This window comes from Capsicum annuum, chromosome 8 (genome assembly GCF_002878395.1).
Source record: "Capsicum annuum cultivar UCD-10X-F1 chromosome 8, UCD10Xv1.1, whole genome shotgun sequence".
Classification (NCBI taxonomy): domain Eukaryota; kingdom Viridiplantae; phylum Streptophyta; class Magnoliopsida; order Solanales; family Solanaceae; genus Capsicum; species Capsicum annuum.
The window spans coordinates 35,654,818-35,682,656 of record NC_061118.1 but is presented as its reverse complement, the minus strand read 5'-3'; the positions used below and the strand labels follow the sequence as shown (position 1 = coordinate 35,682,656).

The window sequence follows — 27,839 nt, the reverse complement described above, 5'->3', positions numbered from 1 at the left end:
AAAAAATAAATAGGACCAACTTATGAGTTTTGGCTTTTTATAGCAATTAACAGCACACACACATATAGTAAACTGACAGTAGCAGCAGAAAAAGAAGTATGGGATTTTGCCTCTTATAAATATGCCAAATATAGAAAAATGTAAGCTTGTCGAATGTCAAAAAGAAGAAATATGTGATTTTCAGCTCTTGTCTATTTTGCTGTTTATGAAGATAGTAGTAATAAAGATTACAACTTTACCTATATATAAATCTTGAAAATACTACTCTCTCCTACTATTCATTTTCGATACAAACAAGATATGCACAACTTCAAATCAACACCATCTAATTTGAGGCGTTTTCTGCATAATTCCCCATTGGTTTCTCGTTGCAGAAGCTTTTGTGGTGTCTCTACCAATGCCCTTGTTGATGAACCCGAAAGCACTGTGAGTTCTTTGAACATTTTTTGGCAACCCCATTCAAGATTCTTTAATTTATTTAAAAAAACATTTTATGAATTTGTAATGAGGTGAAGGATACGCGTTTTGATTTAACTTGTTATGTTCCATTGTTTATATGTTATAATATGAGTTGTGAATGGTAGATTTGGAGTTACCGGTAAAATTGTTGTCACGGGCCGTGGGAACAGCCCCTTGCAGAAATGTGAGGTGAGGCTACGTAAAGTAACACTTGTTGGTTCGATCCTTTCCCAAACACGGTGTTTATATAATATGTGTTGCATTTGTCAGGTTCTAGTGGAGGGGAATGCTTCATCAAGAACAGCGATTCTTAATAGACCCCATGTATTAAATGCCATCAATTGTTCAACCGTTAGTTTCTTGCTCTTTCACTTTATGCTTCTATTTTCCCCGTTTTGGAAATCTTGTTGCTGTCCTTTTTGGATTCTTGATTAATACCCACAAAGGAAAATCGCGTTTTAATGTTGAATTGGCTCTTTTTTTTTTTTTTTTTGGTAATTTGAGACTGTTGTGTTTAGGCGGCAAGGATGATGAAGCTGTACAAAAATTGGGAGGATGATCCTGATATTGGTTTTGTGGTATTGAAGGTAATCTGTTGAGAAATCACTGATTAAACTTATTCTTTTTCTGGAAAAAAGAAAAAAAGTTTTATATTGCTCAATCTACTATTGTTTCCCAGGATTATTTTGAGGTGAACTTACATATGTTAGACTTACTTTTTAATAGCTGAGCTATTCTTTAACTTTAAAGGGAAGTGGCAAGGCATTCTCTGCTGGTGGTGACGTTGTCGCTCTTTATAATTTGCTAAAGCAAGGTATGGTGCATAATTTCGACTGCTGTAGTTCACAGTGAATTTGTTCATATTCTGCTACGTTGCAAGTGATACATGGTTAGAGGAACTTTCTGTATTTAAACATAGACAATGCACCTAAGGGTGTGGCTTAGTGGTCAATGAAGTGGGTTGAAGTCGGTGATTTCTTCCGATCTGTCCTAGCGTTGTTGGTGGACAGAGTTATCTGGTACCTTGGAGGCGGCAGGTATCACTTGGAATTAGTCAAGGTGCGTGAAAGCTGGCCGGACACCACGTTCATCAAAAAAAAAAAATACACACAATAATTATATAATTGGGTTGTGATGCTGTTTTGAAGTGAATTATCTTATTTAAGCTTAGTTGAGCAGATCTGTTGTTTTTGGGAGTAGGGACAATTAAGATGTTTCTGCATTGAGATATAATCTGCAGCGAGCGTCCTAACTATTTCTTCCAATCTTCAATTAGCTCGATTTTAGTTTAATCTTCTCCAGTCTTTGTTTAATATTGTTTGTAATGGATGGATGCAGGGAATTTTCAAGGCTGTAAAGAAACCTTTTGGACAGCATATAACTTTGTATATGTAGTTGGCACATACTTGAAGCCACAAGTAAGTATAATGATTCTTCGAGCATCAGATACTTAAAGATATTGTTGACTTTAATTTCTTTTATTCTACCCATTATATAGGTAATGGAGCTTTGTTGGGGAAATGGTTGTGGAGATTCGGGATAGAGGTCTATTCTTTATGGAGAGGGGTGATAGTAGGAAAATATGGGCTGATGGAGGGAGAAGGGGGTGGGGGGAGAACTAATGATATCGCTATGCCATTGGGGTGTGGAATGTGGAGGAATATCATGAAGGGTTGAGCTGAGTTTGAGGTTAACATCTCGTTCAGGGCAGGGGACGGGAGGAGAGTTAGTTTTTGGAAAAACAAATGGTGCGGAGATGTGGTACTAAAAGGTGAGTTCCCGAGCTTTTATGAGCTTTCTTGTCAGAGGGAGGCGGTAGTCCATCATATTAGAGGGTTACAAGGGAAGAATCGTTTTTGGATTTGAGGTTTAGGAGGAATCTTCAATACTTGGAGATTAATGAGTTTCATAGGTTACTAGCTCTACTTCATTAGCATCGTGAGCCAGTTGATAGACCCGATACTCTGAAGTGGAAGTTGGGGAGTAATGGGGTTCTTTCTATCAAGTCCTTCTATGAGAAGATTTTGTGAGAGAGGTGGAGGCTTTCTCAGTAAAGTCGATTTGGATTCCTAAAGTGCCAAGAAAGGTCTGCTTTTTCTCATGGTTAATTGCTAGATGAGTGATTTTGACGGCGGAAAACCTTAGGAAAAGAAAGTACATATGCATTAGCTGGTGTTTCTTATGTAAGGAGACGAGTGAGGATGTTGATCATCTTCTACTACAAACTGACTTTGAGACTGTGGTGGGATGTGTTTAGCTGGTTTGGTATGTCTTGGGTGATGCCTAGACTTATGAAGGATACATTGTCTTGCTGGAAATCTGGAAGAAGCAGGAGAAAGTGTAGAGCTTGGAATGTTGTCCCTTTAGCTTTGATGTGGATCGATTGGAGTGAGAAATAGGAGGGCTTTTGAAGGGGTAGAAATGACTTTTGGGCCGTTGAGGAGTAACCTCCGGTCCCTTATTTATTTTTGGTGAACCCATGTAGTGCCGGGTTGTATAGAAAATTGGGTGTCTTTTATAGAGACCAGTACCTTATAATTCTAACACATCATATATTTATGCTATTTTTGGAACCTAGGAGTTTCCCAAATGCAGTAGTTCTATTAGATGGAGGATCATCAAAGACGGATCGCCCTTACACTATCAACATATCAAAGACGGATCGCCCTTACACTATCAACATACTTAATACTAATGATAGCCTTGTTGCAAGCTTATTTGGAAATGAAAAAAGTGTACTGAAAGCCATTGGTATTTGTTTGCTAAATCACACTGATAGCTTCAATAGTTTACTGAAAAGTTTGTGGTTTTGTATTTCGCCGGTTAATAATTCATTATACGTATAAATGCAGATTTGATCCAATTCCTTGCAGATATCCAACTCCATTTTGTTAAAATTTACTTATCATATAAGATATTTTCAGCTTCGCGTATCTTCTTTTTATGCTTTTATTAATCATAAAAATGTTTCTTTTAAAACGCCAGAAACATCATTTTTCAGTCCAGAATTTTGGAGTGCATTTGATAGTAGTTACTTTTACACACTTTCTGATTTGGGTTACTTTGCTCCCTCACCTCCTCAATTCTGTGTTAGAACTTAGAAGAGTTCATTTATTGTGAATTCATTACTTATCATAGTTTTATTTACATTAACTGGTCCCGGGACTCTGTTTCCAAACCATGCAGGTTGCTCTTTTGAATGGAGTTACCATGGGTGGTGGGGCTGGCATCTCAATTCCTGGAACTTTCCGTGTTGCAACTGAGAAAACTGTATGGAAAAGGCTAGTCAAGTTTTATTTGTTTTAGCTTTTACGTTGTTGCTTCAAGCTTATTCTCCTAGTCCTAGAATTTCCAGACTATGTTGCTAAGTAATGTGAAGTTCCATTTGTGCTGATTCGTATATCTTTGTAGTGATTTCACGTATCATGAACTTTATGTTCTGTTTTTAAAAATTATGAGTTGTATTTGATGGTTAGTTGTATGTTGATGGTTCTATGTAGTACGGCATATAGTGCAAGCATGTCTTTCTATTTGTGTTATTATTTGTTGTTTCTTGTACTTCAATTATTGAAGGGGAGCCTTGGAGTAACTGGTAAAGTTGTTGCCATGTGACCAGGAGGTCACGGGTTCAAGCCTTGGAAACAGCCTCTGGCAGAAATGCAAAGTAAGGCTGCGTACAATACACACTTGTGGTGGGGCCCTTCCTCGGATACCGCGCATAGCGGTAGCTTTAGTGCACCAGGCTGCCCTTTTTTTTTTTGTCCTTCAATTATCATATTATTTTGTGGTATATTGTTCCTCTTTCTCAAATTGCTTTATATAATAATTTGTCATGCCTTCTTCACTTTTGTTATTTCTTTTTTCTGGACCATTTTTTTGCTTTTTTGTGCCGAGGCTCTATAAGAAACAACCTCTCTACCTCCTAAGGTAAGGGTAAGGTCTGCGTACACTCTATCCTCCTAGACCCCACTTGTGGGATTACACTAGATATATTGTTATATTGATGAACTTTCTCTTATACCAAAAAAATGAAATTGTAATCTTGTTTATATATTATAAAATCTTTCAAATCCTAGTGAAAAAGCCTGCTTATTTCCATTATATATGATTTATAACGACATGCTTAGCGTTCTTAAAGTCAGGAAACCATTAGATATCTTGGTCTTATTGAAAGGTTGTAATCTGATTTTAGTTTTCTCAAGAACTAAATGAACATGCTGGTAATTAGTCACTGAAATTATTTATCGAACTCAAAAGTTCAAGAGGTCTATTAAATTTGGATAGTGCTAGGTGATAATTTAGGTGTTTCAAGTGCTGTAAGTTATTGATTTTTGACAGTTCTTATAACATGTTGGGTGTTGTATCATGTAGGTCTTTGCCACACCAGAAACATTGATTGGATACCATCCTGATGCTGGGGCGTCATTTTACCTTTCCCGCCTCCCTGGTTATTTGGGTAAATTCTTTTACTGATCTCATGCTGTGGTTTGGATTCATCAGTAAATTTTATCATGTCATATAGCTGAGCTCCTTCGATGACGAATTATCTAATTTGGAACTACTTCTCTGATCCTCTCCCCCCTCTTCTTCCCCAATCTCAAACTGTTTCTTAGTTTAGGTTAGTTGTGTATACACGTAGGAGAGGCCCATTTTCTATGATGAAAATAAACATGTCAATATCTGGATGCTTTCCTCCTTATATATTTGTTACCTAAATATCTGCATTAGGTGTGATGTTCTTTTTACTTAATGTTATTTTTCCCAATCTCCGTGGGAAGTAAGCTTCTCCTGCTTCATGTATTTTGGAGATTGTGACTATTCACTTTTGCTTTTCCTCTGTTCAGAATTTGTCTGAACTGCCTTTTTTTTGCATTTTACTTTGTACTTGATGCTATGATGTTAATAAGTGGCTTATTTAATTTATTATCTTTAAATTGTTTCGGAAGGTCTTTTATTTGTATAGATCACTCATAACTAATAAGTCAACATGCTAGTCGCTAAATCATGTAGGACTGCATTTACATGGTTGACTCCTGATGACTTCATGTTCTATGGCATACAAATGTTAAGCAATCTAATGTGCACACATGTCAGCTCATGTAGGCCTAATCTATATGATATACTATTATGTGGTTTCAAGTGGAATATGTTTTTCGTCTTTGAAGCGTATTTGTGACTTCTGGTTGGTATGCTACCTTTCTCATCTGTTTGGATTGGACGAAAGCAATTTAAATGTTTTCGATTCGCAGGAGAGTACCTGGCCCTAACTGGAGATAAGATGAGTGGAGCTGAAATGATTTCCTGTGGGCTTGCTACACACTACTCACACAGTGCAGTAAGTCCACTTCCTGTGCTTAATTTGTTTTGCACCTAGTTGCTAACAGCCTTCTTGGGTTATTTGACATAGTTCTGGAAACTTCTTATCCCCCCCTCATCTCAGAAACTTCCCTTAATTGAGGAACAACTTGGAACGCTGATTACTGATGATCCCTCAGTGATTGAAAGATCTCTTGAAAATTATGGAGAGATTGTCCATCCAGATCCGGCGAGTGTACTTTACAGGTACCTGTCATCCTTGGTAAACATGTAATATGGAATGTTCATAAATATGTTGGTTCTCGCTCAAGTTTTAAAGGGGTGGACTGATACAGATTACCATTTTGTGTTATTTGCTGCTTTTAGATTTGAAGCACCTTTTCTAGCTAATCAAGCATGCACCAGTCAGTTGACCAACCTAGATCTTCAGGGAATCCCTCAATATTTCCTATCTGACATAGAAACAATCCTTTGGCTTATTGAAATCAGACGTAGACGTTCTGCTGCCTGGCTTCATCTTTTACTTGCTGCAGGAAAGCAAGTCATAGGTTTGATTGGATGAGAAACTTGCAATCATTTCTTAAACATTTTTTATGCTAGTCAGAAAGAAACGATTGCAAGTCAGTCTTTTTCTTTTTCATTACAGGAATCAAATTGGTAATATCTGGCTAATTATTTAACTTTTCAAACAGAAATTCCTGCGACTAGCTCTTCGAATTAAGTTTCACGTAGGTTTGCAAGTGCCAGAAATTGTTTTCTTTTAATAGAGAAACTGATTGTGTCACCAACTTCCCTTAAGAGTTATATAGATTACATTAACTGGTGGAACAAAATTTTATCTCTCTGATACTTTCTGGCTCCTGATAATGTTTTTCATGGTTCCATATGGATCTTTTGGTCTTTGTATTTATTCTTGTTCTTTGACATTTTGTTTTTCAGAAAAAGATATTTTCCTGTTGATTGGGGCAGGTTGGATGAAGTGTAGGCTCGCCTCGGGAGTGTTGTGTGATAAGAAGGTGCCGCTCAAACTTAAAGGAAAATTTTACAGAGTGTCAGTCCGTCCGGCCATGCTGTATGGAGCGGAGTGTTGGCCAGTGAAGAACGCCCATATCCAAAAATTGAAGGTGGCGGAAATGCGGATGTTGCGTTGGATGTGTGGGCTTACTAGGAGTGATAGGGTTAGGAATGAGACTATTCGGGAGAAGGTTGGAGTGGCTTCGGTGGAGGACAAGATCCGGGAAGGTCGGTTGCGATAGTTCGGGCATGTGAGGAGGAGGGGCACGGATGCCCCAGTTCGTAGGTGCGAGAGACTGACTTTGGATGGTTTCAGGCGGGTCGGGGTAGGGGTAGGCCGAAGAAATATTGGAGGGAGTTGATTAGACTTGACATGGAGCAGTTACAGCTTACTTGAGGACATGACCCTAGATAGGAAGGTTTGGGGTGGGGGTATGTGGGTGGGGGTGCCTTTGGTGTGTTAGTATAGGGTATTACTGTGTGGGTGCCTCTTCTATATTGTGCCAACTTATTTCATTTCATGCTGCATTATGAATTTGCTTATTATTCTTTGTTCTGAGCCAGGGGTCTATCGGAAACAACCTTGCTGCCTCTCCGGAGGTAGTGGTATGGACTGCGTACATTTTACCCCCAGACCCCACTATGTGGGAATACACTGGGTTTTTTGTTGTTTTGTTGTTGTAGTTGTGATCTTGCTTGCATTAACCTAATCCATCTTTTCTTTTTCGTTAGGATTGAAACTCTTGATAAATGTTTCAGCCATGACACAGTCGAAGAAATTGTTGATGCTTTGGTGAGCATATAGTTCTTCTGTCTGTGTTATCCGTGTTTCCCTTGTCTGTGTTTAATAGCTCTAACGAGAAAAGAAAGAACATGAATTAAACATGAGGTATTCAGAAGGTGGCAGCTATTGCCAACATATATGATGACCATGTTCGACTCCAGTCGTATTAGTAGAGGATAAAGTAACCCTAGCTCTAGAACTACGTATCTTAATTCCATCTAGAATGGGGTATGAAGGTTATTTCCAGATAAGAAATTTGATCAGATGGGCATACAATCACAATGTAGCCAGTAGAAACATAATTCTTTAAAATAACAGTGGAATCTTGGCAAATTTGCTCTGACCTCAATTTTTCCACTGGGTAACTCCGCCCTCCAAATCACTTAAAAAATTTTCCGTCTCTGCTGGGATTTGAACCTTGGTCTTCCAGATCTTCGACTGTTAGGCTACACGCTTGGGTGATAGTAGAAACATTATTTAATTGATCAGTGCAATAACGTTCAGCATCTGATTGCTTTGCTTTCAATACCTTGGCCATCACAAGTTACCGCCATTTGAAAAATCTGAAAGAACCCAAGGATCATTGTTCAGCCCACTCTTTACTTGCTCCCTGAGGTTCTAAAAGTACCTATAGGTCCTAGTGCTGTTGTCACACTAAATTGTATGAGTCTTTCTTTGGACAACGCATATTGTGGAGATTTAACTTTCCATATGCTAAAATGCCTGGAGAAACCTTCCCGTGATGCACATTTTTGACAGTTGTACAAGCTGAGTTATTGGGTCTGCAACTTTCAGGTGCTCTTTTATTTTGAATGAGATGGATTTTCGTCTTGTTTTTAAAATACTGAGAGTCATGTATGATAATAAACTTTGAAACAGCTATACGAGTGAAAGTTTTTTGTGATCAGAGGTGTAATTATTTCTGAAAAAAGAAACTTAAAACTCTTCTCAGGAGACCGAGGCAGCCAAGAAACAAGATGCATGGTGTGTTGCAACATCGAGAAAATTACAACAAACATCCTCACTGAGTCTGAAGGTTTCACTGAGATCTGTAAGTTCTCTTCTTTCTCAGATGGAATATTCTCTCTTCCAGCCACAAGGGCATCGTGAGATGACCATCTAATAATGTCTACTATCAGATACGCGAAGGTAGACATCAGACTCTGGATCAGTGCCTTAGGCGTGAGTATCGGATGTCACTACAAGCTTTATATGGACAAATATCTAGTGACTTCTGTGAGGTAATATATCTTGCAAAAAATAAATAAATGAATGTCTCGATGCTACGTTCCATGTATGATCATCATTGTGCATTAATATCTTCCTATCAGGGGGTTCGCTCGCGGCTTGTGGATAGAGATCTTGCACCTAAGGTAAATCAATATAAATTTGAACCAAAGATGTTACTTTAATGAGCTTTAACCTTGGAGAGCGTCTCTTGACTTGTGTCAAAATGTGCAGTGGGATCCTCCAAGCTTGGAGAAAGTAACTGATGACATGGTCGATCAGTACTTTTCTCGTCTAACAGCATCCGAGCCTGAACTGGAGCTACCTACACAACAGCGAGAAGCATTTACATAATTTTTGGGTTGGGAAACTTCTCAACTTTGAAGCTAACAGAAGAAAATAGGAAAAGGGGAAACAAAATATGTGAATGTCATTTATCTTTATTTACAGAAGAAAACATTCAGCATTTCATTCTTGATTTAGTTGCATTTGCAAATATGCTTTTTCCTATACTGAAAATAACCAAGGATATGCCTTGCCAATATGATTCACAAAATTGACAGTTTGGGAAGTCAAATAGATTGACATTTCATTTCACCTATTCCAATTTCATGAGAGCTGAATGATATGATTGCTAGTTCTTTTCCTCAAAATTGACTCTTATTGATTTTTACCTGCTAAAGCAAGTTATGTACATGTTACCAAATTACGTTAACCTTTATTAGGCTGTCTTATCCTTACGATATATATAAAAAAAATTATGCTGTCCGTATCAAGAAATTAAACCCTTTTAGGAATGGTACACATTATGACTAGTGGGAGGGAGACTACTTTTGTCTATTTCATCTGTCTCTGTGTTGCTTCTCAAATAAATCAAATTCTTCTTTTTACGTCTCATCTCTCAAGATTTGTCTAAGCCTTGACTAATATTTTAAAAATGGAAAAGGTTCAAAAATACCCTCAACTATCTGAAATAACTTAAAAATGTCCCTCGTTAGATTTTTGGTTCAAAAATACTCCTTCGTTAAATATTTTGCTCAAAAATACCCCTCCCTCTAACGAAATTCAGAAAAGGATCAAAAATACCTCTGAACTATCTGAAATGGCTCAAAAATATCCCTCCCTTTTACGAAATTCCACCAAGCATGCCACCTAGATAAAAAAAAATCACGTGACTATGCCACATTACCATCTACATGTAAAATGTTAATATTTTTTAATTATATGACATCCCTTTCTTCTTTATTTTTATTTTTATTTTTATTTTTATTTTTTTGCAAAGCAGTGAAATGAAAAAATCAAAATATTAATTTTTTGCTAATTACTTCATTAGTGTTTTAAAAGTTCTAGATTTCACCTTTTCATTATTGTTTTAAAAGTTTTAAATTTCATCTTGTTATTGTCGTTTGAGATGAGGGACAACTTGATCTTGATATGATGTTGACTCGAAGGAGGAGCTAGAATTTTTAACTTTTAAGCTAGTAAATGTTGATGCACTAATAATTGAATTGAATTTACTACATGCAAATTCTTTTTCAAAATAAATGAATTCCTTTTAACACTTGTTTAATCATTCGAAATGAATTCATTTTTCTAAATTCAGTTTTGATGAATAATCTTATTATTCTTAGAACAAGTTTGAAAAGAAGTAAAATGATACTTAATATTAAAAAATTATTATTTAATTACGTTATTCATTAACTTTTTGAAGATGTGTGTCACATTCAAAGATTCATTAATTTTAGATTAGAGGAGGTACTTATTAAATCATTTTAACATAAGCATTTTGAGTAAAAGCTAGCAAAGCCAAACACATCTTTTGAGTAACTAATTTGAAGTTTAGTTTGAAATTTGTTACTTTTACGAGTAAATCTTAACTTTAATTTTTATATTGGCCTAATAATTAATGGGTTTATCAGTTTAATAAGACTCTTTTGTTGGGTTTCACACTTTTAAACCTATTAACAGGAAAAATTTTATGTTTAAGATGATCAAAGGAATTTGATAATAGCGATGTTGCATTTAATAAATTTTTTTCAAAAAAAAATATTATGTAACCACCCTTTGTCTACTTTGATTAAAAATGAAAAAACCGTGTAAATTTTATCTGTTTCACTGACGTTTTTAAATAAAAATAAAAATAAAGAAGAAAGGAATGTCATATAATTAAAAAATACTAACATTTTACATATGGATGGTAATGTGGCAGTCACGTAGTTTTTTTTATCTAGGTGGCATGCTTGGTGGAATTTCGTTTAGGGGGGGGGGGGGTATTTTTTAACCAAATATTTAATGGAGGGGTATTTTTGAGCCAAAAATCTAACGAGGGGCATTTTTGAGCTATTTCAGATAGTTCAGGGGTATTTTTGAGCCTTTTCCACTTTAAAAAAATACTACATGTTAGAGTGCGTACAGCGTACCCTACTGTAAATGTATCGGTTGACAATTTTACTTGCCCCCGGAGAGTTCGGATCCTGGATCCGCCTCTATGCGTATTCTAGTGATTTTACTGTTTTACTCTATTAGTTGCCTATCGGTGGAATGTAAAAAACCACGACAGGATTTAACCTCAACTTCACTAATACTCTTGAGGTTTTAACCCCAACTTTACTAATACTCTTGAGCCTCCACAATCAACAACTAGAAATTAAACTCTTAACTCCTATTTCTACAATAACACAAATCTTCCCAAGATAAATGTTCCCAAATCTTCGAGTTCCCTAACTTGAAGAAACAACTCTTAACTCAATTTATTTTTCATTGAGACTAGAATTAAAACTCATTACAACTCAAAGAACCAACCTATTACACAAAATCTACGACTCTCTAAGTAAAGGACCAGGTTCTTCTTCAAGCTAGTGAACAGAGAACCAACCTATTACACAAAATCTACGACTCTCTAAGTAAAAGAATCAGGTTCTTCTTCAAGCTAGTGAACGAATTTGCTGATTGATGCTTTTCTTATTGATGTGTGAGTGAACTTGTTTGAAAAACATTTCTATTTAAGCCAACTTTAACCTTCAAATGATGTGATCTTCTATCTTCAATAAGACTCTATCAGTTAGTTAAGCCAACTCTGGTGAAGCCCTTTCGTTGATGTGATCTTCTATCTTCAATAAGACTATTAGTTAGTTACACTCCTTGTTGCATTATGTCTCTTTGACTAGGTAGGACGCCTTTATTTGCTCATCTTCAAATGTTGTGTTTATATTCCTTTCAACCTCTTTTCTGCACGTGATAAATGTTGAAGGCATATCTGAATTTTCTTGCTTATCCACTCCTGCCTTTACGCATTATTTAATCATCAGCCTTGCATCCACTTCAATGTTCTTCACATGTGAGGACCAGCATGAATAACATGTTTCATTACGTCAGTCATCAAAACTTCTTTGCTCTAACACTATAACACTACAATTTATAGTACTTCGCTAAATTTTATTTTTAACTTCTTTCATGGAATACAACATGGAGAGCATGCACACAAACAGACATAAAATCTCATTCAGCACAACCTCCTCCAACTCTCTTGGCAGCTATATGCATAACATAGAACCCATAAAAATAAGTATCAAGTTCATTAGGGTCAAATGGAGGAATTCCTGCAAATATACGTTTCACTATGTTGTATAAGCCTCTCAAACTGCAATCTGTAATACTTTCAAAGGGAATACACAACTTATATCTATCTAAGCAATTATTCGTATACATTATGGAATGTTACTGTTTTATTCAGCATATCAAAATTGACTGACCAGTTCTGGTCCTAATGATTTCACAACACTGCCCCCCCCCCCCCCCCCCACCCAAGGAGAGACAGTCAATAAAAAAATAAATAGACAGGAGGTAGATGCAGGAGCTTCAAAAGCACACCATCTTTTCAACTTTCTTTGCTGGCCTTGTATGTGTTAACCAGTTGTGTTTGCACATCACTTGATACTGGTGCATGCTCTTTGTATTCCATTGTAAACTCACCTTTCCCCTGCATCAAACAAAACACTGATCGATTTATCACTGTATTTTTCACCAAGCAGAGAGAGCACAGAGATTGGTATACTATGCATTTTACGGATGATTAGGAAAAAGGGAAGAGAACAAAGTTAGAGGAGTAATAAACTTTGTTTTTGGTTTAATATGAAGAAACGGAATACACTGGGTATGTTGCTGTATCAAGGAATACACTTGTTGCACAGGTTCTCTAATTGGTTAACCATTTCACCTTAATGACATATTTTCTACTAATAACCTTGTATCTTTGTGGCAAAAGCTTCTTTCAAACGTGCTCACTATTTTTAGGTTTCCACCCACATGCGTGAAAAAAGTTTAACATATATTATGACGTTATCCATCATTTTTCTCTCTTTATGCCGGCCTCCACTCCTACCATAAATCCAAAAGCTAAAAATTTCGAAATCACCTCCTAACTTCCTCTCCTTGATTTGATAAAAGAGCCGTTCAGGAACTGGAAACAAAATACTGACCTGTGTCATTGATCGTAGAGATGTTGAGTACCCAAACATCATGTTGAGAGGAACCTGAGAAACAAATAGTATTACCTCAGCTCTCAGAAGACAGAAATCAGTTACTTGTGTCATAATACTTTCATAATAAATGCATACTGTTCCAACGCTTGAAGAAATCAAGAATGAATTTTTCCTTGGTCCCTTACAAGCCATGTAAATTAGCAATTATTGTGCCTGTTTCAAAACAGCAAACATATACAAGCAACATGAAGGTCTCTAATCTACATGAAAACAATTTCTCATAACTATTGCATCTCCCTTGCATGAAAACTGATCTGTTTCAGAGACTGTTCGGTTAAGGTATTAATTATTAGGTAGATACATGAAGCATATGAATGATGCAACTTTCTTACACAACTTCATCACACATACTTGAAAGCTATAATAAATATCATTCGAATGTAGAAAGTATTTTTTGTCACCAAGGGTTTAAGTCGGAATTTTAGCTGATAGCAACTTGTTTCTGGTGTTGCACTTGGGTAAAAGAATATTGCCTTCAGCATCAAATCGTGATTTACATTTTGCCTCCAGGCTTTGTTAGGATGCATTGGAGGCTCACATAACAAGTTTGCAACCAGGTTGTTGCACCAAGTCTGATATTTAAGTTGACAAGGGTGGATGGACACCCTTTATCCACCAAGTTTCCAAAACTGATTTATCGACCATAAAATATTCTAAAAAAAGTTGTTTACATTTTTCAAAGAAGTCAAACATGTGTTTGGACATGAATTGCACTTGGAAAACAGTTAGAAGTTTTGCGAGTGAAAATCATTATTCCACTTGAAAGATCCCAAACCAGATTCTCTACTTGAATTTGAAGTTAAATAATGGACAAAATTGTATTAAGAAACGTTGATTTCCAAATAATAAATTATAAATTATTTACGTCCAAACACCTACTTAAGACTCCAAAGGCAATGATCAACAAGGAATAAAGAGTTCATATAATTCCTAGTGTAGTTTAGTACTTCTTTTGTTTCTTCTTTCAGAAAAGAGAAACCAATCAACGATAAAAAGCATAGGCTAACATGAACAATTGATTGCAGTACTACAAAGAGAAACGCTTTGTGACAGGCATGCCCGAAAACCACTACAAGAAGCCAAAATACAAACAAGGTGAGCATGCATTACTACCAATTCTATTATCCACTTCTGTACCTAAAAAGACATGAACAATTGATTTCTGGAGCTGTATCTGTATGTATTTTTTCTATAATCACACCTCATGAAGTCATCCGAACAGAATAAAGAAAGAGAGGATGGAAACATGTATATAAGCAGCAATATATGCTAACACGACCAGGCACCAGAAATCAATTCTAAATACAGTTGAAAGAGCAAAGAATGATAAGACATACATCGGCAGTAATTACAGAGTCATCTCCTTCCTGGTCATTGCCGATAATGACACCTTTCCTCCTGTGATATTAAGAGAACAGGAAAGAGAAGTCATTAGAAATGCATAAATCACATTCTCAAATCTCAATAACATGCTCCCGGAAAGAACTCAAAATAATTACTTATTGATATCCCCAGTAACAGTTCCCTGAAATTCTGTTGGCACTTTTATTTCCACCAGCATCACTGGTTCTAAAATGATAGGCTTCGCTGCAGTATAACACTGTTTTGCAATGAAATTAGTGATACATATGAGCAACCATAAAATCACTGCAACCGTAGGCAACTTAGATAAAGCTCACCAAGCTAAGATAGAAAGGCCAGGAAGTTGGTGGTACAAACAAACATAACAGAAATTTTCTACTGATTAGTAGGATGAATGTATTACCTGTCTAAAAGCGTAAATAGAAGCTAATTTGAATGCAAGTTCACTTGAATCAACATTATGTGAGGCACCATCCGTCAAAACAATACGGATATTTTCAACTGGATGACCAATCAGAGAACCCCTGGAATACATAAAGAGAGAGATTTCTAATCAAACCTTAGGGACTAGTTGAATATGTCAATGACCAAATTTCCACTGAATCTTGGATTGACTCAGCTTTATAATTCATAAGCAATTACTATATAGTAACAGTACGGGCCTAAGGAACAGATTCTTGACTTGAAGAAAAAGCAGCAGATCTATCCCAGAATCCCTAGGCAAGTCATAATTTGAAACTAGAGGAAGAAAACTTACGAATTGGCAGCCTCCCTGAAACCCTTTTCAATTGCAGGGACATAGTTTGATGGAATAGCTTGTCCTACAAGCATGTTGTCAAATTCAAACTTACTGCCTGACCCTGGTTCCAGAGGTTCAACATACCTGTGGGAAACAACACATTGAGGAAACATGATTATCGATAATGCCACAAAAATGAATAATGAAAGTATAATCAGCTACCTCCAATCCAACTCTCTCACAGCCGATCAACATACTCTTTTTAAAGCAGATTTAATCGGTACCAGTGTTGATTTACTCCTCGTGGTTAAAGCTGTTAACTGTGTCTATTATACCAGCCTAAGACAGTAGCCTAAGCATGGGGATAGATATTAGTACAAAATGAGGAGCCATAATTGCAACCACAAAGAAAATAGATTTGAGGCCTAACTCAACTTTAGAACCTGGCTTCTGAGATGAGGATTGCCCAAGACAATATAAAGAGAGATCAATTCATTCTCTCGACTAACATGGACTATTCTAAAACCCACCCACACTCGGGGATGGACATATGGAGCATGGACAATATCACATGGGAACCCAACATTGGGTAAACCAAGAATAGACATAGTTTCCACCTGATACTACGTGAAGAACATGGATCTGCCTGACTCAACTGCAAAAACATGAGGTGCAGATTAATCCAAGATCATCTGAGACAACGGTCAATTCCCTTAACCAATGTAGGACGCCTAGAATTGGACAGCATACATTGAGGCCCAACATTGAGTAAACAAAGAATAAGGGTAAGTTTGGCTTCGCTACCATTTCGTCACAACCCAAACAAAACTAATCAACCTTATGGGCTGGGCACTAAAGATGACATCAAACATTTTATGGAAACTATAAGAATCGGGCATCTAATTAGTAAGAGCGTGGAAGGAAAAAGATGGGTGGAAAGGTACAGGACAGTTGGAGAATAAGCATTAGCACTCTCTTTTCTAGTTGTACTCGCCCACATTTAATAACGGTAACTATTTATAGGCGCTTTTAAGTTGCATGCGATCAGAAAATAAGAAATAGAAAAGGGACTAGCCTAAATGATATACGTCTATACTTACCCAATTACTCTACCATATTGACCTTGCCCACCACTTTGCTTCTTGTGTAAATAATCAAAATCTGCTCGCTTAGTGATGGTTTCCCTGAAGTTTACACGAGGCTTTCCTACCTGAGCTTCAACCTTAACAAACAAAGAGACAGTAAGAAAAGAATCAAATGAATGATGATACCCAAAGAGAATGATTATCCGTGAAAAAAAGAATGAACCTTATATTCTCTCCGGATGCGCTCAACATATATGTCCAGATGCAGCTCCCCCATGCCAGATATGATTGTCTGCTCAGAAAACCATTGAGATGTTCGGGGATTCTCCACATAGAGAACAATAATTCACATGACATTCAAGATATAGAGCCCCATCTGCGGTAAGCAAAACATACCTCACCACTCTCAGCATCTAAACCCACACGGAATGTAGGATCCTCCTTCTGAAAGCGATTCAAAGCTTTTGAAAACTGCCAACCAAACAGAGATAACAATTACTAGAGGCTCAAAGAACAATCGCAGAGACTGCACACCTTGTAGATCCAACAGAACAACAGGTTCTAGTATGACCACTCACTTGTCCACCAGAGTCTTTAGAAACAGGTGAAACGGCTAATGACATCACTGGTTCAGGGACATTCATGGAAGTCATAGTGTATTTGACTGATCCATCAGTAAAAGTATCCCCTGCAAATGGATTAGAACTGCGGATCAGAATTTATCTAATGGAAAGATCTCTGCTTTTCTCATTGAGTCAACTTAGGCTAGAAAATAGGATGTTACCTGAAGCACAATCTACACCAAACACAGCAACTATCTGCCCAGCATGAGCCTCTTGGATATCCTATTATTAGAGTCTAACATAGTCAGATTTGTATCTAACTGAGAAGTCAAAAGGGCAAGGTGTGGGTGACAAACCTCCATCTCATTTGAATGCATTCTCACCAAACGAGGAATCTACAAAAAAAAATCAGTTGAACCTTGGGTTATAACAGCAGAATAGCAAATAGACTAATTTTGCCAATAGTATGCAATAACAGCGAGCACATTTTCCACGTAAATAGATCACACATCAACAATTGAGTGGGTCACTCAAGAAAAAACCATGTCAAGAAAAGACCTACATGGTTTAGCAAACGATGTTGGTATCTGCATCACAAAGTAGAGAACAGATCTGTTCAAATAATATTCCCCTTGCAGAAGTTCTTTACAGTTTACAACGAACATTAAGGGCCCGTTTGGCCATAAAAAAAATTTCCTTTTTTCCGGAAATTTTTTTCACTTTTCCGGAAATTGTGGTGTTTGGCCATGAAAATTCGGAAAATTATTCCGGAGTTGGATTCCAAAAAGTGAAAACAACTTTTTGTTGTTTTCACAATTTTTCACTTCCATTTCCAACTTTCATTATTATTACATATAACCCCAAACATTAAATTTTTACACAAACCCCTTTTACAACTACAACCAACCACCAAGAAAAAAATTATTATTTGTTTTCTATGGTACAACATCATTTTTAATTGTTACAGATATTCTAATCTCTTTTTCTTCTTTTAACCAAAATTTACTAACGTGAAGTAAATGGCAATCTATGGCGGAAATATATCAATTTTTGTTTTGAATGAACTATATTATAGAAATATAAGGCCTAGTACATTATGTTATTTAAAAATGAGAAATTTAATATTTTTTCTTGTCATTCTAATTTTCTGTATGTCATATAATGGCTATTATGATTGTAATAAATTATTAAAAAGTGGTCAATAAAGTCGCATATCAAACATAACGTAACGATCCATATTTACGATACAATAATATTCAAGAAAAATCAATATCATCAATAAAGAAAAAACAAAAAATTAGCACTAATCTGTTCAGAAATAACATCCGTAAATTTTTTTAAAAAGACCAAATTCAATAAAATAATTAATTCAAGTGAAAGTAATTAAGAATTTTCATCAACAAATTTAAGAATATAAAAAATATATTTATATCCATCAATCATATTTTATCAAAATATATTTTCTCCATTCAAGGATGTGCTGACGCGGAATATACAAGGCGAGGTGCCTTGGTGTATGCTTTTCGCGGATGATATAATTTTGATTGATGAATCGCGACAAGAGGTTAATGATAAGCTGGAGATTTGGAGAGAAACCCTGGAGTCTAAAGGTTTCCGGTTGAGCAGGACCAAGACGGAGTACTTGGAGTGCAAGTTTAATGACTCGAGACATGAGGAGGAGGTGGTAGTAAAGTTGGATTCTCAGGCAGTTTGCAAGAGGGATAGTTTTAAGTATCTTGGATCTACGATTCAGGGGAATGGAGAGATAGATGAGGATGTCTCTCACCGTATTGGGCAGGTTGGATGAAATGGAGGCTTGCTTCGGGAATTTTATGCGATAAGCCCCCAGCTTAAAGGCAAATTCTATAAAGTAGCAGTCCGGCCTGCTATGTTGTATGGAGTGGAGTGTTGGCCGGTTAAGAATTCTCATATCCAAAAGTTGAAGGTGGCGGCAATGAAAATGTTACGTTGGACGTGTGGATCCACAAGGGCGGACAAGGTTAGAAATGAAATTATTCAGGAGAAGGTGGGAGTGGTTTCAGTAGAGGATAAAATGCGGGAAGTGAGGTTGAGATGGTTTGGTCATGTGATGAAGAGGGGCACGGATGCCCCAGTTTGTAGGTGTGAAAGGTTGGCCTTGGAAGGTTTCAAGCGGGGTAGGGATAAACCGAAGAAATACTGGAGAGAAGTGATTAAGCGTGACATGGAGCAGTTACAGCTGACTGAGGACATGACCCTGGATAGGAAGATATGGAGGAAAAACATTAGGATAGAGGGCTAAGGGTGTGGTTGAATTGTAGTCAGTAGGTAGGGGAATTGTGGTGTCCTTTGTTTGGCAAAGTACTTTTTTGTGGATATCGTATCTATGTTATTTTATCATGTTCTATGCTTTTGACGTTTTTGTATACTGCCTTTTATCTTGAGCCGGGGGTCTATCGGAAACAGCCTCTCTACCTCGTTAGAGGTAGTGGTATGGACTGCATACACTCTACTCTCCCCAGACCCCACTATGTGGGAATATATTGGGTTTGTTGTTGTTGTTGTATATTTTCTCCATTCAATCGATTATGGTTAGATAAACTTATTTAGCTCGTGCTCGTGATATTTTTATTCAAATTTTAGAAGAATAACAATCATAATAATTAGTTTGTTGTTAATTATTTTATCACTTGAAGATATATAAATTATTTTCTCAACATTTGATTGTATGTTAGTAGGTAAATTAGTAGTTGAGTGATTTTGATAATTTTTAAAAGTTGAGGGCATAAAATCATATTTAAAAAAGTTTTTTCAAAAGTCTAAAAAAAATTTCAAAAAGACATGACCAAACACAACTCCAACTCCAACTTCATCTCCAACTCCAACTCCAATTCCGGAAAAAAGTAATTTTCATGGCCAAACGGCTACTAAGTATTAACTTCTAACTTCCTAGTGAACTCCCACCCATTCTACCAGATCCAAAACAAAAGGAGATTCTATTCTTGGGGTATATAGATACTTCACAAAAAAAATCTCATCGTATGTAAGTCAACTGCATTCATATACCTATTTGTAGGTTTGTATCATCATGGTATAGTTTTACTCCCCACAAGTATTTTGTAAGTTCACATCTTTTTTAAGCTAAAAACCTTTGCTGAGGCCATATCTCAACCCAACTGGGTCTCTTGCTACCTGGATAAACTCTCCGTTCACTCTTTTGAGTGCTAATAGCTGATTCTTTGTTGCAGTAATTCAGAAAGTAAGGCAGACGTTTCTTTTGATGAACAAATGGACATTTTACGAATAACCAGCATCCAGGGATTGGGGTTTCACTAATTTTTCACACAAGTTAACTTTCAGTAAAATCCAATGGAACAAATTCATGAACAAGCAAAACAAAAGTACAATTTTCTTTTTCAATAAGCAGAAACAACATACGTAGAATAGAATAAACAAGAAAACATTTTCAATTCAGCAAAACTAGAAACGTTCAGAGAGGAGTACATGTCACATCCTAATTCAAAAAAAAGGGTACATGTCGCATGAACTGACCAGAAAACCAAGAAATAGCAAGGTGTTTCATAAACCTGTGAATTTAGTAAACATGACTGAAGCTATGAAAACTTCCAAACTTTTTATAAAATAACAACCCCACCCCAATCCAAACAAGTTTGGATCAGGTATCAATATCTTCCATAGCCCAAAGTACTCATTCCAGTAGACACCAACAATTCAAGTGGTGAAACTATTAACACAAATATACACTTAAGATTTATAGAGATTGTCACAAGCAATTATTTTACGTTGATTTAAGATTCTTAAAATTAGCATAAGGTCAAAGGCAATGCATTCAGATGCTAAACTGACATGAGATATTTTGGTTCAAATGACCTACTTCCATATAAGAAAGATGAGCTCGACTGAACTCACCTTAATCTTCTTTCCTGTGTTCACGTTGATTATAAAATCTCCCTTCCGGATGACACCTTCATAGATTCTTTGATGAATGATTATGTTAAAATGTGTGTTCCTTGCTAAGTGCACATTCGGAGAAATAATTTCACAAGAAATAAGTTTATATACCTTAAATAGGTCAATTGACCAAAACGCCCTTCCTCTAATTTAAATGCCAAGGCAACCAGAGGGCCAGTGGGGTTTCCGGTTAAGGTAACCTAGCAACAAATGAGCACAACGATTTAGACTCTACATCTGTAAATGGAGAGAAGGAAAAGGTAAGAAAATCAAATACTGCTATCAACTAACCTTCTCTTCATTCTTTGTCTGATCCAAAGCATAGTTACTAACTTCAACGGGACAAGGCAAATAACTGAGAACGCCATCTAGAAGTGTTTGAACTCCCTGTTTAGCAAAAAAATAACAGAAAGCATAGATATAAAACGGCAACCGCTGAAGTATAATGGAATAATTCATTTAACTTCATTTGAAAATCAAGAATAGAATCAGGCATATTGTGTCAAATCAAACACCATCAAAGAAAATTAGCCAAGGCAACATCAGGAATAAGTTAGAACGGCAAGTATGAGAACAGCAATCAAGCATGAACCTAGATATACACCAGAAGAATTTAGTGAGCAAGAAGATAAGTTTCACAGCAAAACAATTAGCCAGACACAAATGTACTTGGAAAATTTTTTGTGAAAAATGAAAAGGATGGACATCAAGTAATAATTGCTTCACAGATGTAATCATTAAGGATTTTGTTTTGAGAATAGATAACATGGTTACAGCTAATTGTTAGAATACTTCTGCCTTCCATTTTTCTCAGCTCTAAAAAGGATCACGTTGTAATTGATGAGAAATTTGATCCAGGTTCATATGATTAACCTTGATGAAAGATGACAAAGTTTTTCACAAGCCTAGTTATATTAACATTCAATTTGGCGAGGCAGACCTGAAAAAGGAAGTCGTCATTTCTGGAAGAAAAATTACACTATAGACCAACCTAAAAAAGGAAGTCGTCATTTCTTGAAGAAAAATTACACTATAGTCCTCCTGACATTCAACGGGAAAACATAATAATCATTCGGGCAAAATTTATGCTACTTAATTTTTTATTTTTTATTTTTTCGAGGACAATTGTTTTACACGTAAATCAAAAGCCCAAAATATAGCCAATATCAATTTTAGATCAAAATTTTGCATGCCATATAAAGTTAATCAGTGAAGAAAACAGCACCTTATTCTTGAAAGCACTGCCCATAAAAACAGGAACAAACTTCCGTGCTATTGTCGCTCTCCTTATGGCTGCCTTATGAACACAGAAAGAAAATTTAGAAACAGGGTAAGGGGAAAATGGATGTCCCAGAGCTAGAGATTACCTAGATAAAGACAGTAGTCAAAGATCCATAACAACACATTATATTACCAATACCAAGTACTGCAAAATTTATCGCATTATAGAAGACATTAATGTAGGTTAAGCACTTCGACATAGTCCATGCTAAAAGGTAAGGCTTAGCGTATAGTTGTGCATTCACAACCGATTGACCTAGTTGTGGTAAATTACGTTGTCCACCAACAGAGATTCTCAACTCCAGTCCTATGGTCACACAAATAACATGGTACACACAAGAACATTATGCAAAAGAATAGGAGGTGTCCTTTCAACTATCACCAAATATCCCTCGTTGTGCTTGCTCAATTGAGAACTCGCCAAGCATTCAACTGCTATAGTTCCACGATCTATAATGACTATGTTACACTCACTTTTAATTCCCACCCCGACATGTTTACCAGAGCTTGCAGTTGGCTCAATAATTGAATTGGGTCATCTGCCACCCATTGCATCCCGAAAGTACACAAGATAAAAAATCTACTACTTGAAAAAGAAACACACGTGTCTTAAATAAAATGTAGAATACTCAAAATAACAATTGGAAACACCCTACAACAAGGTTGTAATTTCCTTGTAACAAGGTTGACTAATTGTGTAGAGACCTCAAGATCAGCAGGTGATATAGGCTCATCGTTCAGAAATGATTCAGCAAGCTTATCATCAACCTCAGAGACTGCTTCAATTAGCTCTCTCCGCTTCTCAGACGCAAATGCTTCCATATTAGCAGGAATATCTTCTGTGACAATCTTCTCACTGCAAAAAACAATAATGAATACAAACCAGGTGGAGCAAATTTACCTATCATACCTAACCAAACATCTTCAAACTAGATACGGACCCATTGGAACCATGGAAATAGTAAGCTTTTGACTGCACGAGATCAATAAGACCCTTGAAGTCCTCTTCTAACCCAATCGGAACTTGCACAGCAGCGCTGTGGTGCCGAAGCTTTGATCTTGCCTGTGAAGGAAGGAAACAGAACAACTGTAACATAGTGCACTCACACTTTCAAAGTGCTAGACTGTTATTGAGAATTCACGGAACAAAGTTCAAGAGGAAAGCAGCAAAGCAAGAGATAATATCAATGATAACAGTATGTTAGAGCAGCATTTAAGAAAAGGCCCATAACAATGATAAGTGCTCCCTGTCAAAGAATTCAGAAAAAAACACACAAGTAGTAAGTGAGATCACAGTGAATCAAGTAGCAGATGTTTATACAATATTTTCTGAACCCCAACCTAACTGTTTCAATTTCTCTATATTGAGAGACCAAAATGCTCTCAAGTAATTGCAGAACTATGAATTTTTTATTCCTAGTATGAACACAAACGGACTGACTTCCTCACCTTCGCTGTCTTTTAGAGGTCTAATGATTTGACACTCAAATACATTTTTTCCATTTTCGTTCCTTCACGTATGATGACAATGAACTTGGCTGCTTGCAGTTTCTTGATAATATCAGGCAACAAAAGAAAATGTTGCCTGGTAGCATAGCAACAAATTAAAGGGCAACATAATTTAACTTATTTAAAGAAAAAAAGATTTTGAATTAAACTGTAGAAGTTCAATAGGCCTTCAATGATACATAACTGACCTGGTTAAGAACTTTCCATGGGTCTGCCCCCATCCGATCAAGTTTATTAATAAAGGCAAGTCTTGGGACTTCATATCTTCTCATTTGCCTATCAACAGTGATAGACTGACTTTGCACACCACCAACACTACAAAGGACCAGAATGGCTCCATCAAGGACACGCAAGGCTCTTTCCACCTCAATTGTGAAATCGACATGACCTGGTGTATCAATTATGTTCACCTGCAACAAGTAGAAATAAAGAGCTGGAACCACAAAATTACCACAATTCTTTTTCTAGTGATGAAACGACTGGGGATTAGTACAATAGCTTGCCTCAAGAAAGTGAAAACATCTGCATGCAGTATTATGATCAACTTTCCTAGAGAAAGACGTAGAACCAAAAAAAGGGAACAGAAGCTATAACAATGTTTCACGTATCTTGCTTAGTTAAATAAACTAAACATCTGCCAGGAATCCCTAGTGAACCAGTACTGACCAATGTCATTTATGTCATTTTTTATCAACTAGTCTAGCCAGTAGGAAATTAAAAAAACACTTTTTGCTATTCCTTTATTAAAAAAAAAACAATCAGGGATAAAACAATTTCATTCCAAGTCCAATTTACCAGTTATAAAAAAAAAAAAAAAAAAAAAAAAAAAAAAAAAAAAGGAAACAACAACAACTCTCATTCCAAGTCCTTGCTATATAGAAAAACAAAAAAATTTAATCTTTTTTGTTTTTCCCAACCCAAAAGAATAAAGGATCAATCGAATGCGGGAAAATTAAACTTACATATAACCAACATTTATTCCATGGCTGCTCTAGGATCTTGTATAGAGCACAAACATTGACCAAAAACCTACTATGATTCAGTTGATTATGTACTTAAGCAAGATTAACCATTTAACTGAAAGATGGAGAAAGGAAAGTGAATATCTGATTGTTGGGAATAGTAGAAAGGAAATAGACATGATAATTCTTTCTCCAACAGAACCCCCAAAATGCTATAAGCATATTCTTCATATTACTTCGTATTACTACCAATGAGACAATGAGAAAGGAAATAAATTTTCATTGCATTTTCTTCATTTACCTCCTTATAATCTACAGGCAATAACACCAACCAGCAAGATGAGATGAAAAATTTCATTAACCAATCCAATTGCTCTAAATGAAAGGAGGAATAACCCTAATGTATTTCTTCACCCCACCCCCTCCTCTTTCGTCTAGTGGAACGGGTGCAGCACTTGGTGTAGGTGGCACAGATTCTAAACTTGCCAAAAACAAAATCATGATTTTGAGTGGAGAAAGGTACAAGATTTAGCTCATTATCCACCGAGTTCCCATTGTTCGATATCAACCATTTCTCAGTTCTAATCAATTTTGTTACTAGCAACACAAACAATTCTAAAACCCAACCAAGAAAATGAACATAAGATTAGCAATCAACAATGTTCAATACCAAACTAGTATAGTTTCGCTCCCTTCAGATAAGAAAATAAACAAAGTGTAAATAACAAGTACTCCCTGAGTCCCTCTGTTCCAAAATACTTGCCACAATTTACTTTTTGAGAGTCAAACTACACGAATTTTGACTAACATTTTAAGATATATCTTTTCATATATTAATATGACGAAAATTGCAATTCATAATATTCTCGTTTTAAAATATCAAATTAATCTAATCTAATTTAGCTTCGGAAAAAAGTCGAATTCACTCTAAAGAAGCAAATGTGACAACTGTTTTAATTTTCAAATTGACTCTCGAGAAGTAAACGTGACAACTATTTTAATTTTCAAATTGACCCTCGGAAGCAAACTTGACAGCTATTCTAATTTTCAAATTCACTCTCAAGAAGCAAACGTTACAACTATTCTAATTTTCAAATTGACTCTCGAGAAGAAAATGTGACAATATTTAGGAACGGGAGTGAGTAGTAACAAACTTTTAAAGTCAAAAATAACATTTTTTAATACCTGATAGTCCTTCCAAGTACAGTAAGTAGCAGCAGACTGTATAGTAATCCCTTTTTCCCTTTCCAAATCCATAGAATCCATTTTCGCACCAACTCCATCTTTACCTCTAACTTCATGAATCTCATGGATCCGACCCGTATAAAACAATACCCGCTCCGTCAATGTAGTCTTACCTGAGTCAATATGAGCTGATATCCCAATATTCCTCACTTTCTCCATCGACTCTCTCCATACCGCCTCTTTCTCTTCCCTCACTCTTGCAGCGGCACTGCTGGCGGCGTAGTGGCGGAGGTGGAAGTTTCCGGCTAGTAAGGCGGCGAGTGGGGTTGTCGGCGTTGGGTGATGGGGAATCAACGGTGTTGATTTGGTGGAGGAGCAGAGGGTGTAGAATAGACGCGACGCAGAGGATCTAGCTGATCGAGCCATTTGGGGGTTTAGGGTTTTTGGTTAAACCCTCTGGGGTAATTTTTACTCCTGCGGGGAAGAAATGTTTAGGATTTTGTTTTTTTCCTAAATTATTTTGTGGAAGAATGAAAAACGGGTCGGTTTACAGTATGAATCAGGTCGGGTTGTTTACTAAAATGGTACATGCTCAACTGCCGTCAGCCCTACTAACTATACTTTACTTTACAAACTATAATTTTTATATCAATATATATGTTATAAATGTATTTACATATTATAGTGAATGTTTATTAAGATTTATCAAGATCTACTTTAATATCTATTAGGATTTGAAGCATCTGTCTTTTAATTTTTTTTATATATAGAGGGATTTTGTTCATTGTATAAGAAATAATAATCATTCTCTCTTCTCTCTGTTCTTCTTCTTTTATTCTTTTTTACTTTATAACACTTTATCAACACGACTCTGTCAAATAAGGTGAGATTATGCCAAACAAGGTGAGATTATAAATCTTAAGGATTTCAAGGTCTGTAATTTCTTATGTTATTTATTTTTTGCTGCTAATAATATAATTATTGTTGGATTTGAGGAAAAATAATTGGTTTGGAACCATTTATGTTTTAAATTTATTCCTCAAGAACAATATTATCAAAAGGATGATAATATGTTGGGTTCAAGTCCCATCAATTTATGTCATGGATAAGACGTTGAGATTGGATCTCAATGCATGTATTAATAATATTATGATGGCTAAGGTAAAATAATGGGTATTTGATGAAAAGTCATGAAATTCGACCCATTGAATATGCTTCATTCCATAAAGTGAATGTGGTAGCAATATATGATAAGTCTGAAATATAACAACTTACTTCATTCTTAAGGTGTATTTGGTAGCAGTGCATAATATGTCTGAAAGAAGACAAGTGATTAAATGCACGAATATACGCGTGGAGGGACAATATGATAATGATTATCAAAAGTGACGATATTTTCACACGCTTATATGATTATAAGATATACTAGAGAAAAATTCTCTACATCATATGTATGCCTCGATTTGCTTTTGAAGTAGCAAAATCTTGAAAGAGGTTATAAGCTATCATAATTTGATAGGCTTAAGGCACGATTATATTTCATTCTTGGGGAATGAGAAATTTATTTATGCAAACGTGCACTTAATTGTGATTGCATCACAACTCACCTTCGAAAGAGGTTGAATAATTTTGAAATCTACTTCTGAAGTAGTAAATCTGAAATTTATTCATGTAATAGTAAATCTGAAATTTACTAAAGAAAAAAAGTACATGTCCTGGTAAACTTGAAGTTTACTAGAATAAAAGTTCATAAATTGATATGAACGATTGTGACATCTCGAGGATGTGCATATTGAATATTAGACATGTATTGAAGAACTAGAAGATTCTTCGAGAATTGTTTATGTCATTTGTTCTCATG

At 36.1% G+C, this 27,839-nt stretch overlaps 2 protein-coding genes across 9 annotated transcripts; one reads left to right on the top strand and one right to left on the bottom strand.

Moving 5' to 3' along the window:
* Positions 1-52: 52 nt before the first annotated feature.
* LOC107844784 (3-hydroxyisobutyryl-CoA hydrolase-like protein 1, mitochondrial) lies at positions 53-9,397 on the top strand. Of its 7 annotated transcripts, none has more exons than XM_047394342.1 (16): positions 53-140; positions 375-426; positions 585-648; positions 730-810; positions 978-1,046; positions 1,210-1,273; positions 1,798-1,877; positions 3,646-3,729; positions 4,831-4,915; positions 5,709-5,794; positions 5,900-6,021; positions 7,522-7,582; positions 8,526-8,624; positions 8,713-8,814; positions 8,905-8,946; positions 9,035-9,397. In XM_047394342.1, exons 2-16 carry the CDS (start codon positions 398-400, stop codon positions 9,152-9,154), a joined length of 1,188 nt encoding a protein of 395 aa, XP_047250298.1. In that variant the 5' UTR covers positions 53-140; positions 375-397; the 3' UTR covers positions 9,155-9,397. The 7 variants fall into 7 exon arrangements, 6 of the variants coding, with proteins under 6 accessions (XP_047250298.1, XP_047250300.1, XP_047250301.1 ...); XM_047394344.1 differs by having other exon boundaries at positions 88-140; positions 630-648; XM_047394345.1 differs by lacking the exon at positions 585-648 and having other exon boundaries at positions 122-140; positions 964-1,046.
* Positions 9,398-11,769: 2,372 nt separating this feature from the next.
* LOC107844768 (elongation factor G-2, mitochondrial) lies at positions 11,770-26,530 on the bottom strand. 2 transcript variants are annotated; one of them, XM_016689125.2, is made up of 21 exons: positions 25,979-26,530; positions 24,020-24,241; positions 23,264-23,385; positions 23,028-23,178; positions 22,267-22,338; positions 21,333-21,428; positions 21,153-21,241; positions 21,000-21,066; positions 17,447-17,485; positions 17,312-17,372; positions 17,106-17,215; positions 16,924-16,998; positions 16,751-16,819; positions 16,543-16,664; positions 15,461-15,586; positions 15,107-15,227; positions 14,841-14,941; positions 14,679-14,739; positions 13,279-13,332; positions 12,671-12,779; positions 11,770-12,129 (listed from the first exon to the last, which is right to left on the bottom strand). In XM_016689125.2, exons 1-20 carry the CDS (start codon positions 26,402-26,404, stop codon positions 12,678-12,680), a joined length of 2,286 nt encoding a protein of 761 aa, XP_016544611.1. In that variant the 5' UTR covers positions 26,405-26,530; the 3' UTR covers positions 11,770-12,129; positions 12,671-12,677. The 2 variants fall into 2 exon arrangements, with proteins under 2 accessions (XP_016544611.1, XP_016544606.1); XM_016689120.2 differs by lacking the exon at positions 11,770-12,129 and having other exon boundaries at positions 12,397-12,779; positions 25,979-26,529.
* Between the last annotated feature and the right edge of the window lie 1,309 nt (positions 26,531-27,839).

Bases quoted from the DNA above. Each gene is read 5' to 3' on its own strand.
- LOC107844784 (XM_016689135.2), top strand. From the start codon at position 301: ATGCACAACTTCAAATCAACACCATCTAATTTGAGGCGTTTTCTGCAT. The intron at 3,730-4,830 runs GTATGGAAAAGG...TGTATCATGTAG, and splicing joins GTGTTGCAACTGAGAAAACT to GTCTTTGCCACACCAGAAAC. The intron at 4,916-5,708 runs GTAAATTCTTTT...TTCGATTCGCAG, and splicing joins CCGCCTCCCTGGTTATTTGG to GAGAGTACCTGGCCCTAACT.
- LOC107844768 (XM_016689125.2), bottom strand. From the start codon at position 26,404: ATGGCTCGATCAGCTAGATCCTCTGCGTCGCGTCTATTCTACACCCTC. The intron at 24,242-25,978 runs GTATTAAAAAAT...TACTTGTTGCAG, and splicing joins GTACTTGGAAGGACTATCAG to GTGAACATAATTGATACACC. The intron at 16,665-16,750 runs GTTCATTCTTTT...TTGTTTGTTAAG, and splicing joins GCATCCGGAGAGAATATAAG to GTTGAAGCTCAGGTAGGAAA.